This window comes from Mastigoproctus giganteus, chromosome 2, assembly GCF_048544385.1.
Source record: "Mastigoproctus giganteus isolate SK-2022 chromosome 2, ASM4854438v1, whole genome shotgun sequence".
Lineage (NCBI taxonomy): Eukaryota > Metazoa > Arthropoda > Arachnida > Uropygi > Thelyphonidae > Mastigoproctus > Mastigoproctus giganteus.
In genome coordinates this window covers 34049477-34066702 of record NC_143576.1, presented here as the reverse complement: position 1 = coordinate 34066702, position 17226 = coordinate 34049477, and the positions used below count along the sequence as shown (strand labels likewise).

The 17226-nt window shown below is 35.1% G+C and overlaps 1 protein-coding gene across 1 annotated transcript in view; it reads right to left on the bottom strand.

The window, feature by feature from the left end:
* Window positions 1-1133: 1133 nt before the first annotated feature.
* Window positions 1134-17226, bottom strand: part of LOC150089260 (OTU domain-containing protein 7B-like) — a 151220-nt gene continuing 135127 nt past the window's right edge. Inside the window, exons 8-10 of the mRNA XM_090389924.1 lie at window positions 14308-14432; window positions 7241-7548; window positions 1134-2284 (exon numbers count right to left, since the gene is read on the bottom strand). Coding sequence (XP_090246050.1) covers window positions 1134-2284; window positions 7241-7548; window positions 14308-14432 — 1584 coding nt within the window. The remainder of the gene's footprint in view (window positions 2285-7240; window positions 7549-14307; window positions 14433-17226) is intronic.

Genomic DNA, 17226 nt, shown 5'->3' with positions numbered 1-17226 from the left:
AAGGATTTTCTGCTTTCAATGAAAACTGGGCATCCATCCTCAGGGCTTGGACTTATGTCCAATTTAGAATCAAATATCATTATACATGGTTTAGCGTAAGTTGCAAATATCTTTTTTAAAAAATGTTTTGCTAATATTGATTAAAAAGGATATTAGAAACTTAGGCAGAACTGTGGATAAGGGTATATGTTTCTAACCTGAACATAAGCTCCAACAATAAGGTTGAATACTCAGCCCTGTCTTCAGTAAGAGCAGAAAGTCTCACCATGATCAAAATCAAATGCAGGTAAAGTATATGAATTTTGATTTCAACTAATGCATTGAAATCCACTTGCAATCCTAGGGTACTGCATTACTTTGTGTATTGTATTACATTCTTGTGACGAATGACCTATTTCAGAATTCTGTTTATTTTATATTGATCATTCCTTGCTCCTACTGTTAACTGAAATTCAGCCAAAACCATGCCTACTGAAATTCATGCTGCTTAAGAGATAGATGTGGTTATTTACCATTTCCTCATTCAACACATTTTATCACAATTATATTCTTTACTGGAGAGACATTCACACAGTTTATGTTAAGTAAAATGGTGAAAACGTTAATATTCTTTGTGCTGAATTATAGAAATGTTTGAACATTTCTATAATTTTAACAGATACATGTGTGCATGCATCAACACCGCCCCAATCATTACTGCAAGCATGAAGCCTTGCACTACTCGGCACTGCTTAGTAGAGAACCAAATAGATATAAATCTAAGTGCCATCCCACCCGCACGCGCATACATAACACTGGTTATCATAAAAACAGAATAGAATACATACATATAGAGGTATTTACACTACAATATTCAAAGAGAAGGAAAAAAGAAGTAAATAATCTGGTTCCTTCTTCAAAATTCCCATGCCATTTCTAATATATATACTTTCGAACTATAACTAAAAACAAGTTTTAGCAACTTTTAAATTGGAAATATACACTTTGATGGATTATTAAAATATTTGCCATCTCTGAAATGTAATTTTTCTTGTAAAAGTAATTTCACAAACAAATGTTATTCCTCTAAAATCTTCCCCATACTGCTTTTTTATATATTTATATATTATATATATTATATTATTCAACATATTTCACTGATCTACAATAAGAGCATCTGGATAGCTGCTGATATGTATATTTGAACCAGAGGTTTTTAGTGATATTACTGATTTACCCAGTGAAGTGTTGGAGGGACTGTGCTGCATAGCTCCTGGGGGAACATCATCATAAAACACAGATTTATTAAGGTTCTGGCCAGATTTAGCTGAGGGCCTTATTCCTAAGGGCACTTTAGCTACCGAATCTATCATTGTTTGATCACTTTCTGTATAAAATGCAGACTTACCCAAGGTAACAACTGGACCATCTGTACTAGGCTTATGTTGCAAAATGGGAGACCCCATTTTTTTTTCTTCCATTTCATATTCACATTGCTTTTGCTTAGCATAGCAGCTAGAACACAAATAACTAGTGGTTGCAGTACCATACATAGCACATCCTGGATTAACACAAAGTGCTGCAGGCAAAGTTTCTTTGTTTTTGTCCTCTATACCCAGTTTATGTCTTAATTCTTTTTCTATCAAAAACCTAGCTCTTGCAGAGTTCAAATAGTTCCGTATCATTTCATTCTGATATTCATGTTGTTTTTCAGTATGAAGTACAGCAGCAATAATGGAGTTTGGAGTATTTCTAATCAGAAAAGGCCTAGAAACAGCAGGAAGGCCGCTTAGAGTTCTTTTGGACTTCAGACCATCATTTGTTTGTTTCACTGTTTCTGATTCACCTTTAAATGACCCTGCTCGTCGAGTAATGTTGCCTATATTTTTGAGCTTCTTGCTCATACTTTTACCAATACTTCCAAACTGTTTTGCTACAGTCTGAAGCTGCCTTGCTGCTTTACTTTTATGCTGTCCACCACCAGTGCAGAGTATTCCAGCTTCAGAAAGGCTCTCATTAGATTCACAACTACTCACTGTTTTTTTACCACTCTCTACATGTCCATTAAAAATCTCAGAGCTTTCACTTGACTGGCTGGAGTCTTGACGTTCAACACCTGGAAGAGGAATTTCAGCAATGTCAAGATACTCACTCAAAAGTGCCATCTTGTCACTATCTGTCAGATTAAATCTGGAAATCATCCATGGATCATTTTCATCATTATTCCACCTAATTTCTAAACCTGGATCAACAGCAAATTGTAATGGTAACAGTTTTCCTTCAGGATCAGTAAGGGGAATGACAGCTGCCAAAAAAAAAAAATAATAATAATATTAATAAATAAATAAATAAATAACAAGGACAGAATTTATATTATGAATATATGAAATAATGAAACCAGATTCTAGGTTGCAAGAAAATTAATTCAATAGAGAAAAATCACAAAGGAAGGTCATAAAAAATTATAAAAACTAAGTGAATTATGAAATGCCATTAGCCTATCCTATTAAGCAACAAGGAAAGCGAAAAAGCCATTATTATTTTTGTAACTCAAGTGGAAAATTCTAAAAGAAGGAATGTAAATGCTATTAATGCTAAAAATTGGCAAAATAAAGTAAAAAAAAACCCCAAAAACTACTTTCCTCACCCCTTGAGTAAGCTAACAATTTAAGGTAAAAAAATAAATAAATAATAAAATAAAATAAAATAACAAGAATAATTAGGCAGCAAAAATAAATGGAAAAGAAAAAGGAAGTACACATATAGTCAATTATTACTCAGCCAATTTTATAATACCCATTCCTTTAGAAGAAACAAGAATGTTAAATCAAAAAGAAAATGGTATAGTAAAAACATACACTGTCCAGTCAAAACATTATGACAACTGACCAAACAAAGCACATGTCCTCCTCTTTCCGCCAGTACCACTGTTATGTGGCAAAGCATGGATTCTATAAGGCCACTGAATGCTGCAGGAAGTAATTTGTACCATGTTGCCATAACTGCATCCCACAGATCTGTGATTTGTATGGACCACATACCATAAACCTGCAGTATCACATTTACTAGTTCTCACCATGAAATGTGTGTGTGTGCCACTAAGCATGGAGGAATGGCTGATTGCTGATACATGGGGATGATCATAATGTTTTGACTGGACAGTATATGTATGTGTAGTTGTAAATGTAGGAGAAAGAGGGCAAGAAACTGGGTGAAAGGTGGGTAACCTAGAAAAAAATAATAATAAAAAATAAAGAATAGTGAAGAAAATTAAAAGATACAAATCAGAAGAAAAAATAAAAAACATCTAAATTAACAGAATAGTCAACCACTATAATTCTAAATCTACTTTATGTTGTATTATTATGTTAATAGCAAAAACAAAGTAGATTTAGTATTATAGTGGCTGACTATTCTAATCAATTTAGATGCATTTTATTTTTTCTTATAATTTTTGTCTTATAATCTGCATTATTTAATTCGCTATTTTTTTAAATTAAATTTTTAGGTTACTTTCTACTGGTTCACCCCCCACCCCACTACATGTTTTTAACATGTCATTTTCTTTGATTTGACTTTCCCAAGCCCAACTAAAAGGGATGAATATTACTAACCAAGTTTACTGAAGTTAAATATGACTATAATTGTACTTTCTTTTTCATTCACTGCATATTTCTGCTATCTAATTCTTATTTTATTATTTTATTTTATTTTTTCGGAAAATGATTTTCTCTACTTTATTTATTTTGTCTATTTTTAGTTATAAAAGCCATTACACCCCCCTCACTATCAGTTCCAGTGCATGCATGAGTGTGCACACACACACACTCAACATCATTAAACTAGTGTTTATTGTTGCTGTATGGATGTGCGTAATTTTTCTCCAGCGTTTGTCTAAACCTAAAACGGTTGTTTCTAAGATGGGGTGTAGTCTCATGCCTTTGCAGCGGTTCATGGCTCTCGAATTACACAATATATTGAGTGACTCTAACCAGAGGCAGTGGCGAAAGTGTCTGGAGTGGTCAATTATTTCATAGTCCCGCTTAGGGTTGAGGTCGTGGTGTGTGGACCAGAAGTGTTCCGCAATTGCGGACTGCTCGGTTTCAGCAAGGCGAATCGCTCTGTCGTGTTCTGCAAGGCGGTCGAAGACTTCTTGAAGTCTCTCCTATGTAGCAGCTGTCACAGTCTTTGCAGGCTATGCGGTATATTACACTGTTGCATAAGAGAGGGGTGACCGAGGTCTTTACATTGGAAACTAGAGAACGTAAGTTTCTACCAGGCAACTGCCCGCACCTTATGTGCTATTCTCTGAGGATTTTTGAGATCCGGCCTGACATGCCTGAATAGTAGGGAATGTAGGCAGTTGGTACATTGTCCTGAGTTGATGGTGGTCTCGGGTGGACTGTGAGCTCCTGTGCTTGCAGTAAGTACTTGTCTATTTTGTGTGTTGGGTAGCCACAATTGATCAAGTCTGTCCTCACTCTAGAAATCTCGTTGTTGTGCCTAGCTTCATCTGTGCTGGAATGGCTCCAAGCCCTGGAGAATAGAGTGCGGGCAGTGCTGTTGAGATGACTAGGAGCATGGCCGGATCTGTAGTTTGTGAACTGTCTGCACCACATAGGCTTACGGTATACTGAGGTTTCTAGATGTGGGCCCACGCGTTTTACTAGGACATCCAGGAATGGGAGAGATTCTACTTCTAACTGTAGAGTGAACTAAATGAACACAGACAGGGAATTCAGATATTCTAGCAATGTTGTTTCAGAGCCACGTGGGATGACGGTGAAGATGTCATCAACGTACCTGCACCATATTGTAATAGGTGGGTTCAGGAATATCTGTTCTTCCAATTCTTCCATGGCGATGTTGGCCACTATGGAACTAACAGGGGCACCCATGGCAGTGCTATGTACCTGCTGGTATATGGAATCTTCAAAGGTAAAGATGCTGCTTGACAAGCACAGGTTGAGGGCAGTACAGATGTCGTCAGTAGACAGTGATGTTCTGTTTGGAAGGTTTGAGTCATTCTCAAGGAGCTTCTTGATGCAGTGTACGGCCTGTTGGACAGGGATTGATGTAAATAGCGACACTACATCAAATGATGCCATAACAGCATTGTCAGAAATTGAGAGCTCTTTAATAAGGGAAATGAATTTGACAGTGTGGGTGGTATTTCCTACAAGAGGTGTGAGGAGTCATGCAATATATTTGGATAGTTCATATGTAGGTGCACTGCAGCAGAACAACATGGGCCGGAGAGGAACACCTGGCTTATGGATCTTTGGTAACTCACAAAACTGTGGTAGTTGGCAGCCTGTGGCATGAAGAAGCCGCCGAGTTGGAGCAGAAATTTTCTTTGCTTTAAACCATGCATAGACAAGTTTATTGATGCATGATTCCAGACATCCTAAGACTTTAATGGGCAGATGTGTATTAGACCGATATGTAATATGTTTAATATGTATTATGTTTGACAATAGTGAAATTATAGTAACCTATTTGCATGTTAATATCTTTTAACATGCAAATATATTGCATGACTCCTCACACCTCTTGTAGGAAATACCACCCACACTGTCAAAGTCTGGAGATATATAAAAATATATAACTTTATGAATAAATTACCAAATTTATTCATAAAAGTTATGTTTCTTCTGCTATGAGTGTATTAAATTACCTAACTGGCTCTGACCATACATTTTTTGAAGTTGTAATACTTCATTGAATCATATTAATGCAACCTAACTACCATATAATACGGTAGTTAGGTTCCTATAAAATGTCGTGTTGTGTGAAACCGTGAGGACTAAGAAAAAGTACAAAAAGGGGAGTTATTTTCCAAAAGCTAACAAATGTACACTGTTCCATTAACAAAAATACATCATTTTAGATTTCGTGTATCTACTACTCTCTTTAAAAAATCAGTAATCTGGGTTTGTTTGCTTTTGCTTGATAAATCTTTGTGAATTTCATTGTAGGGAACTAAGCATTTTTGAAGCTCCCTTTTGAACTTTGGGCTACTTTCATTCAAGAATCTGCATTCAAAAAAGAAGATTCTAATTGCTAGACTAACTTTATACCTTCTCATATGCTTTTTAGGGTAAAATTTGGAATTTTAGAATTTTCATCTGTGCTATCATCTTCTGAATTGATTTGGTTTTACCTCCAATGCCATTTCCACCAAATCTGCTTTGCAAGCCTATTTTACTATCAGTAATTCTTGAACATCTTCAGTAATCATATCTTTTTTATTTTTTAAAGAGCATTGGCGACTAAGGCCATGTTACTCTGTATATATTGTCTATAAAATGTCTCAATCAAGACCATCAGGCGATCATTAGCTGCAATAGGTTATGGGTTTTTTCACTCTGTGGCTGAGTTAGTCAGTCTCAGGCATAGATAGCAAGGTTTTTCCCCCAGAAATGGGTTTTTTTATCCAGCAAAACAGGCAAATTGACCAGATAACACGTGTAATTTACAGACATGATGCACATAGGTATATGAATTAACTTTCCGGGTGACCCTAATGTAGTAGTTTGTATTATATCAAGTTTGTTGCTAAGCTTTAATGTTCTTTTCTTCTCTGTATGAGGTTTATTAACTTTAGGAGCCATAGTGAGTTGTTTTTAATTTAAAATAAATGTAAAACAACAGTATAATCTGTGATTTTTTAAAATTTAATTTAATTTTTTTTAAATTTTTGGCTGGTGCAGCATAAGCCATAAGCTTCCTTGCACCATGTAGCCATTGCTAATACTAATACAGATATCAGTACAGAATTTACTTTCAAAATGGCAAAAATAAACAAATACAATAATCGTGGGAGTTGCCATTTTCTTTTTTCGGCACTGCAAGACATCTGCGCTGTATGTAAACATCCGATCTCAATGTGCCATTAGCTCGAATGTTCCGTTATTTGGGGTGCCATTATTTCGGCAGTCTACTGTATCACATAATATTGAATCAGAAGATAATGATTAAGATGATTTTAGTGCAACTAGAGAATTTTGTATTATAAACAAAAACATTATGTTTCAATATGACTCTAATCAGAGGAGTTTCAAACAATTTGGACCTGTATTTTGAGTGGCAGCCACCTTGTTTCAAGATGTCAGATCAAAATAGAAGTATCCCAGTTTCAGGGGGCACTGCTCCCCCAAAAGTATAGTAAATTTGGTTTGTATCATGCTATAAAGCAAACAGTTTCCTTTTTTGTATTGTACTAACTTTTGAAAATTAGTGTATTATTTATATTACTAACCTGGAGGAATAGGTGCTTTGTCAACAAAACTTTCCTCATCCATTGCGACAAGAGCAGAGAAATGTGCCGCATCATAAGTCAAACACAAAGGAGAACGATGACATTCAGAACGTGGATATTCCATGGGAAGATAGATCCCTCCAAAGGGAATAGGTGCAAATGGTTCTCCTGTAATATCTTTTAACATTGTATCAGCAATTACAATAACTGGTCGTCTAAGGACATGTGCTAAAGCAAGTACATGAATCTCTTCTAAACTCTCATACACATCTGGTGTTTCGCCATCCTCTGGTACAGAATCCAAAGGGCTAATGACAAAAAAGAAATCAGTGCTCTGTAAAACAATTAGAATCCCTATACATTTCAAATATTTTACAATATAGTTTGTAAAGTTACACTATACTGAAATTTAAGAATTAGAACTGCTTAACAAATCAGAACGAGTCAAATGAAAATGAGTAACTACCAAATGTATCAAGCACGACAAAAAAAAAAAAAAAAAAAAGCAGCATTTTAAAGCACATTACTTCCTTAATTTTGCAGTCATGGTGTACCTCCTAACAGTTTTGTAAACTTTCTTTTTAAGTATGCCAATATTATCTTTTCTTAATGGACTGCAATACTTACTATATGCTTTTTTTTTTTAGTTTTTAATTAAAAAAAGTGTTTTTTAAACCATTTATTTTCAATTAAAAAACAAGACTAATTTTGCTGAAAATTAAAAAAATCATTATAGCCATAAACATAAAGATATTTATTCTCTTTAAAATTAACTATTACAGGCATAAACACAAAGATGAAACCAACAGCCTCTTCAATTTTCCAGTTAAAAAAAACAGTTAATCATGCAAAACTTAAAATGTGTGCATGCACATATATTTCTGCAATAACATAAGCAGAAATATATGTGCTTTTAAAAATTAAAACATAAGCAGAAATATTTCAAAGAAAAATTTCAAAAAAATATACTCATATTATTAGGTGCTATTAATCACTTCATTTTCAATTTTTTTTCAAATCTGGCATACCGATGAAGCATACGAAAATTGAACATTACACATGCCACTAACACTCTATCCAGAGTGATTATCGCATCATGTTTCTGTGTCTATTAACCAAAAATGTTAATGAATCTTTCAAAACTTTTCAGTTTTTGATCATTTGACCTATTTCTACACTTGTCAGTGTAGAAATTAATAAATACAAAGTTATTAGTGCTCAGAACATCACTGAACAATTTTAAAGCTAATTAAAATAATTTTTCTTGACTGAGAGAGAGTTAAAAAAATAATGAATTGTGTACATAACATACAGATTGCTAAAACTAGTCTTAAAATGCAATTCACAAAACAGTTTTTAAAACTGCTATTATTCTATTATTAAAGTGAAGTCAGTTTTATTTTCCACTACCCAAGCTGTAATTTGATACTTGGTAAATCCCAGGAGAATGTCCCCACTTCTCTGAATAGAAAAAAAAAGGCCATGCTGACATCATGACCTACTTGGTTTGCACTTGCCATTATAGAAATTAATAAATACAAAGAGTTATTAGTGCTCAGAACATCGCTGAACAATTTTAAAACTGATTAAAATAATTTTTATTGACTGGCTTTGTACAGCATCCCACCCACCACACAGAGAGAGAGACTTTAGGTCACTAATATTCACAGCAACATGTTTTTAGGAGCATTAGCAACTAAGGCCATATTGCTCCGGGATATGCGGTGGTCATTCCCTGACCTTTCCGCATCTTCGTATTTAGTGGTGACGGGCTCGATCCCCGGTCTAATCAAGAAGCATGTGCTACGCACTGCTGCTCCTTCCCACCTGGCTACGGAGGCACCTACACACAGAAACATGTATAATATGAATTAAATATCCCATTCTACTGAATAGGATGTCAGGTAAGGTAGAATGTAAATCAGGTGGAGGATGGTCACGTAGAATTTGACTTCAGACCAGTCAACTTTTACAACCAGAAAGAGGAAAATTTTTTTAACCCAGTGGTGGTGATGTTATTTGGTTTCTAGGAGCATTAGCAACTAAGGCCATATTGCTCTGGGGATATGGGGATATCCCCAGAGCAATATGGCCAGATATCCCCAGAGCAAATACAGAGGATGCGGAAAGGTCATTTCCTCACCTTTTCGCATCCTCTGTATTTGGTGGTCACGTGCTTGAACCCCGGTCTAATCAAGAAGCATGTGCTACGCACTGCTGCTCCCACCTGGCTACAGAGGCGCCCCAGTGGTGGTGACACCCTGGGGCGCCTCTGTAGCCAGGTGGGAGCAGCAAAGAATTCTGCTTTGACAATAACAACAATTTATCTTTTCTAGGAACACAGTACTTACTGTATAACTTTTTATTTTTTAATAACAAATTAAATATTTAAAAAAATTTTTTTGCATCTTTATTTTCACAAAAACAAACATTTTAAGCAAAATATAAACATGAATCTATTAGTCTGTTCCATTTCCAATTTAAAACACCATTAAAAAAAAGTGTGTGAAATTTCAAATGTGTACATATGTATATATTTCTGATTATTATGCATATAAATATTGTTAAAAATATATATCTATTTATATACATAGTAAGGTCTCATAGTATACACAAGGGTTAAGTTTCTGGTATTTCCACGTAAGTGGGAATTTGCATATGTTCGGGTTTCCCCTATAAAAAATTACTAAGGTAAAACAATAAACGGTGTGTACACAAGCATATAAAATTTATATGCTTGTGTACACCGGATTTAATTGTGTGCAAATTTAATTGTACATAAATTTTAAGCGAAGTACAGTCAGGACAAATCTGTCTTTGTGAAGGGTGCTTCTTTAGGGGAGGCTGTGTTCAAACATGCTTATCACAAGAAGAGCAAGGAGAACAGAAAAATTTTGCAGTTCATGGATAACTCACCCCTTGTTGTCAAGTGAATGGCTAACGCTCAATCACTGTTCAGCACATACCACTTAATATAACACAAGTTCTTTAGCCACTCAAAGTGTCAAAGAATGCTATTATGCAAAAATGTGCTGTCTCAAAAGCAAAACAGAATGAAAAATGAAGGCAACACATGTTTCAGCATGGGATAAGGTTTACAAAAGAAGTGATCCCCAACTGCTTCAAACATGCTGGAATTATTGCCTTGAATGATGCAGAGAATAAAGCTTTGCATGCTGATTCATCTATTAATTACAGAGTTTTGAGAATATGAGTCTGACTAAACTTAGAGGAAAATATGTTTGAACACTATGGCAAAGCAAATGTGAACATTGTGTGTTTCACAATTTGCTCAAATGAAAAGGAACTAGAACCCACTGCAGTTCAGAAAGAAATTTCATTGAAGGATACTCATCAAGGATTATGACTTGTATATCATTTATTTCAAGCACAGCCTAACTATGAAAGTAAATTAACAGCCATCATCCATCTTCATAATTCTCTTTTCAAACCTGCCCTGCTAATGAAACAGCACATTTTGACAAATTGTTATGAAGTCTGAAACAACCCCCCCCCCCATCTATGGCTGATCAGGTCTTGACATACGTATGTACATATATATCAACTGTCATCGTTCCGCTATTCCACGGGTCAACTTATGAAGCCTTGCCACCATGCCCTGTCCGTGTACTTCTCTCCGTCATTGATTTCACTCCAGTTTCCTCCTCTCTTAATGACATCAGTCTTTAACATGTCCTGCCATCTCATTCTTGGTTTCCCCCTTGGTCTTTTGTCCCTTAATTGTATATCAAACATTCTTCTTGGCAAACACCTCTCGTTCATCCTCTTGACATGTCCAAACCATTTAAATAGGACTTTCAATCCTATTCTGCAGTTTTTAAACCTGAATTGCCTCCCTAATCACATCATTTCTAATTTTGTCATGTCTTGTCTTTCCAGCTATGCTCCTCCCAAATCTCACTTCTGCCCCCTGCATTCTGTTTTCATCCTTTTTCCTCATAGTCCAAATTTCAGAAGCATATGTCACAACTTGTATATAGCCTTCTTACACTTCAGTGATATGTTCCTGTTCCAGATCAGATCCCTTGTCTGCCTATAGAAATTCCTGCCCACTTGTATCCTTCTACTTATTTATTCGTCTATCACACCAGTCTTTGTAATGGTGCTTCCTAGATACTTGAAGTTGTTACCCATTTTTAGCTCTTTCCCTACCATTGTAATGTATCCTTCAGGCTCGGCACTCCACTTTAGAACCATCACTTCACTTTTCTCCTGACAAACCAGTCTAAATTCACTGCCATACTAGTCCACATATCAACTTGCCATTGCACTTGTTCCTTGCTCTCTCCCCATATGCAGAGATCATCTATGAAGAGCACGACTTTTATCTGGTCTTGTCCAAGTTGTTCCACCACTCTACATTGCACATCATTGATGACATCTATAAATAGTAGTGATGACAGGACACCTCCTTGCCTCAAACCTGACGTTATTTCAAAACTCTCCGTCAACCCCATCACTGTTCTTACTTTGCTCACTGTGTTGGTGTACATATTCTCAATTCTCTCCACAAGATGTTCCTCTATCCCAAAATTTCTTAAAACCTCCCACACTTTCTCTCTCTCTTCACGGCATCATATGTGAACAGTATGTGTACACATATTGTACATGTAATTTATAAATTAATTTTACTGCAATGTACATACAGTCAATAAAAAATGTACAATCTTCATTTTCTTGTTTAATACTGTAGTGGTACATATCTTGAATTACATTGTACTACTACTATATTGTAATAGTAGAATCATATTAAATGTTCAAACTTTTCTTTGTTCTTTTGCTGATTTTATGAACTGTCAATATGTTCTTTCAGTATAACAACTGTTTCATTCATTCCTTTGGAGGGGAGGTTGTTGTTAAGAGCAGTAATAATTAAGAGTAAATTAAAAACAGCAATTCATAAGTACAAATTACATAAAATCAATGATAAAAAAATTTAACAGAACATTTGCCGACCCTAGGGTTCTGCAGAACACACTTTGAAAATTGCTGCTCAAGATTCTGAATCTGGATATTTCTTAATTCATATTAAAATACTTTTAATATATCTCAAAAATCCTTTACTCAACTCTATGTTATCTGACCCTTTCATTAAAAAAAAAAAAAAATAAATAAAAAATCCACCTCTCTCTCTCTCTCTCTCTCTCTCTCTCTCTCTCTCTCTCTCTCTCTCTCTCTCTCTGTGTGTGTGTGTGTGTGTGTGTGTGTGTGTGTGTGTGTGTGTGTGTGTGTGTGTGTGTGTGTGTGTGTGTGTGTGTGTGTCAAAATGGATTCTGTGAGATTTTTAATCTCACAAAACCGAGTTTGAAAATCTAAGATCTATCAGTTTCCCAACATACGGTTTATATAATTTATGAAAGCAGTCTGTGTGATGACAGCAAAACATATTTTTTGGAAGTAAGAAAATATTACATTGATGGGAGATTCATGTATGCCTATAACAACCTAATGTATACTATACATCTTAGGTATAAGTATATATTGTGTTTAAAAAATAGTTAATATATTTGCATGTATGGTAATGTCTTTTGTGGTCTGTGGCCTATACCTCAAATATAAAAGTAGTAGTCTTTACCTGAAAAAAGGATGGGAAGCACTGATCCAGGTCAACTGTTTGAAAGACCCAGCTTAAAAGGCTGAAGAAATTTGAGAGATCTCTGTTAAGAAAGCCATCCAATATTATAATGGCAAGTGTATTTGGAACTTTGCAGCTTTGTCTATTTTCAGAAAATGAAAATAGTGTGATGGTTCATTAGTGTGTCAACTGTCACTTATTCATGTAAACAAGAGTTATTCAATTCCTACTATTAGTTCACACTCTCCCTATATATATTTATATATCTTGTTCAAATTTTCAATCATTAATAAAATACTTTTTATTCATCCACTCAAGTTCAAATAAATTTTTTTAAACTTGTAGTGGATGACACTTGATGTTAATACAGTTTTTTCAAATATTAATTCATTAATTAAATTTAATTAATTAATTTTAGTTTTATATGAGAGAAAAAAATTTCTCTTATATAAGATATTTAGCAGGATATAAATTTAGGAATAAAATTGAAATCAACAGGCAGTAGCTCAATCGGTAAAATGCAAGGATTTCAGTATTTTTCACGTGAAGGTGAAGAATGCGAGTTCAATTCTTGCGAAAATCAATAATTTTTTGATAAATTTTTGTTATTCATCCACTCAAGTTCAAATACATTTTTTTAAACTTGTAGTGGATGACACTTGATGTTAATACAGTTTTTTAAAATATTAATTCATTAATTAAATTTAATTAATTAATTTTAGTTTTATATGGGAGAAAAAAATTTCTCTTATATAAGATATTTAGCAGGATATAAATTTAGGAATAAATACCGTCAGTGGCGAAGCATGTAGATCGCTGGAAAAAAATTCTTTTTCAGATTCTTTTTTCACTCTGGGTTCTAGTCTGAGTCAAGGAGGGAACAAAATGGAAAATGAAACATGTGAATAAAAATAATAGTCCAACACCATATATAGAAAGGAAAATGGAAAATTGCAAGGAAATTCGCTTTCTATTTTGCCACTTAATATTGTGATTCTGTCATATATATATATATATATTTATATTAATTGTAATTATTTAATAAAAAGTAACTAAAATAAAATTCTTTGTTGACCTAAGTAGGAATTAACTTAAATTTTTTTTTTTTATATTACTTGTTTTTCCTATGTAAACCCCACTAGAGTTTTAGTGAAAGAGCAGATCATTCAGAAGGCTCATATCAATATAATGTGACTGAAATTTATTAAATATATTTGCTATGATATAGCTGAGATACTATTAAATTTCTTCAATCTTTTAAGCTGGATCTGGGTTTTTCCCATGTAAACCCCACTGGAGTTTCTGTGCACATCATTCAGAAGGTCCATAACAATACAATGTGACTAAAATTCATTAAAAATATTTGCTTTGATATAGCAGAATTTAAAATTTCTCTGAAATTCAGGCCAATAATTCAACCAGAAATCCAATTTTTTATATCAATAAAAATGAGTACAGAAATTATTCTGACCTTCTGCCACCCAATGAACTGTAGTTGTCTCTATTATAAGTTCTTGCTCGTGGCTGTGTGGAAGCCATTCTTTGTAAATTCTGCCACTCGCGGTACCATTCCTCTTCACAATACACCAGACCTGCCTATTAATATACATAAAAAATAAATATATACAGACACAAATACAAACTTGACTATTCATAGTTTGTGTGCAGCATGCACAAGCACACACACACAGGGTGTTTCATAATATGTGGGCAGTACTTTCAGGATCAGTCATAGACATTCGATTATGATTGATCAAACAAACATTTCATTAGGTATATGTGTGTGCTTAAATTTTAATCATTGAAAACACAAGAGACATTTTAAAATTCAGAGAGCCATAACTCCATAATCATTTAGAACTGGACATGTTTATAGGAACTTTTATCAAATCCAAAATTGATCTTGAAAGTATACAGCCCATATATTATTATTATTAGCTACATAATGCAAGGAAGCCTGAGGCTTGTGCTGCAAAAAAAAAAAAAAAAAATCCTCGAGTTACACTGAGAGAGAGAGTCAAAAGTAGAAGGGAATCGCCAAGAAAAAGAATGATGATATCCAGCTCAGGACCAAACACAGGCCCATACTCATCAGATGTGAGCCCCTGGGGGTAATGTTATGAAACATCTTGTGTGTGTGTGTGTGTGTGTGTGTGTGTGTGTGTGTGTGTGTGTGTGTACGTACACACACACACACACAACAAAAATTAAGTTGCTTATGCTATTTACGACATAACAGAGAGAAAATATGTATCTTCTGTGCTTGTTTGCTTACAGCACTAAAAGTAGGATATAAGGTTAACCATTTTCTCTATTTATAGGTATACCGGCTGTGACCAAAGAAGCAAGAATTTCCACAATAAATGATGGGATGCAAAAAAGATTTAAGCACATAACAAAACAAAGTGATAGCATTTGGCAGGTCTAAAGAACATCCTGTTAAAAAAGTGGATGAATTTGCTGGAGTTTCAGGAAAAACAGTAATAAGAGTTTATGAAAGGTGTGAGTCAAAAAGAACCAGAAATAAGTATCAGAACTGTAGTCCAAAGTCTGTATTAACTGATGATGATTAGAAAAGAATATCACATCTAGTAACCAAAAAATGATTTTAAACAAGAGAAATGTGAAAACCATTTGAACTGCTGCAGTCAACTAACCAAGGACTTTTGGGAGAATACTACAAAAAGAATTGCATACACAGATATGTGAGCAGGGCCCTTGAAAAAGACCAATGTTAACAGCTGCACATAAAAACCCGATTAATAGGACTAAAAGGCATAAAAACTGGACTGTTGAACGATGAGTAAAAATCTGTGATGTGGTCTGAATAATCCAAATTTTGCCTACACTCTAAATACTGTACTCTAATGATGCCAGGCATTGAATTCGCAGGAGAAGCAATGAGGCATTTCATTCGGACTGCAAGATGTTGTAAAAGCTTAGTGGCTGGTCAGCGATGCTCTGGGGATGTTTTAACTATTATGAAATGAGTCCACTACTTGAAATACCAACCAGGATGAATCAGCAAAAGGCTATACCTTTCGTTGAACATTTGAGGGATACTCATATGCCGGGACAACAAGTTTCCAGTTAACAGTGTTTCCCCTGTTATAAATTAGCATGAGGAACATGAATGAATGGTGGGGCATTCAAATTGGCCAGCCAAATTACCATATTTAAATCATACACCGAACGTCACTGACTATCTTAAATGAAAAATGGAAACAACAGCATCCTCAAAACCAGAATAAATTACATTCCCAATGTTTTCAGAATGCCCTAATAGTGATATCAGCTACAATGCTTTTAGGGTTTAAGCCTCAAGCTGCATGAAAGTTTAACAACATACAAGTTTGTGCAATAGCATCATACCTCAATGATAACAATCTTCATGTTAGTACGAAGAAAACTCAAAAATAGCTGAAAACTGCATTGTTTTAGGTGTACTCATATTGTGAATACCTTCACGAGTTGCCACGATATTGAACTATCTTGAATAAGTAACACTTCACCAATGGCACCTCTGTAGCCAGGTGGGCAGGGGCAGCAGTGCGTAGTACACGCTTCTTGATTAGACCGGGGTTCGAGCCCGTGCCCACCCAATACGGAGGATGCAGAAAGGTCAGGGAATGACCACCGCATATCCCTGGAGCAATATGGCTTTAGTTGCTAATGCTCCTAAAAACCAAATAACAAACAAACTTCACCAATGGAGAAGGCTATTGTTACTTATTCTCAGCAGATACCACCATTACCACCCAGACGGCACCGTTTCAAGGCTATTTGGCCTATCTTTGGTGGGTGGGTACCCTGGTGATGCAATGATGGCAATTCAGTTATGAAGTATAACTCCACAATATGAGAGATGCCTGATGGCGTATGAAGTGGATCAGACTAAAATGCAGGTATTTACATATCGTGAATACCTTCACAAAGCTGAGCACTGTGAGCACATCCACTGAGAATAAGTAACAATAGCCTTCTCTCCATTGGTGAAGCGTTACTTATTCGAGGTAGTACCATACTACGGCAATTAAACGATGCCGTTTTCAGCTATTTTTGAGTTTACTGCATACTAACGTGATGCTATTGCATAAACTTGTACATTGTTAAGCTAAAAAGTGTTTTAGTTTTATATTGCACTACCTCGAATAAGTAACGCTTCACCAATGAAGAAGGCTACTGTTACTTATTCTTAGCGGATACCACCACCTAGACAGCACTGTTTCAAGGCTCTTTGGCCTATCTTCAGTGGCTGGACAACAGTGTGGGTAGGTACCCTGGTAATGCAGTGATGGCAATTTAGTTATGAAGTATAACTCCACAATATAACTCCACCTTGTCGATCAATTCGGCCCTGGAGGGATTGTGCAAGGCTCAAGGGGTAGAA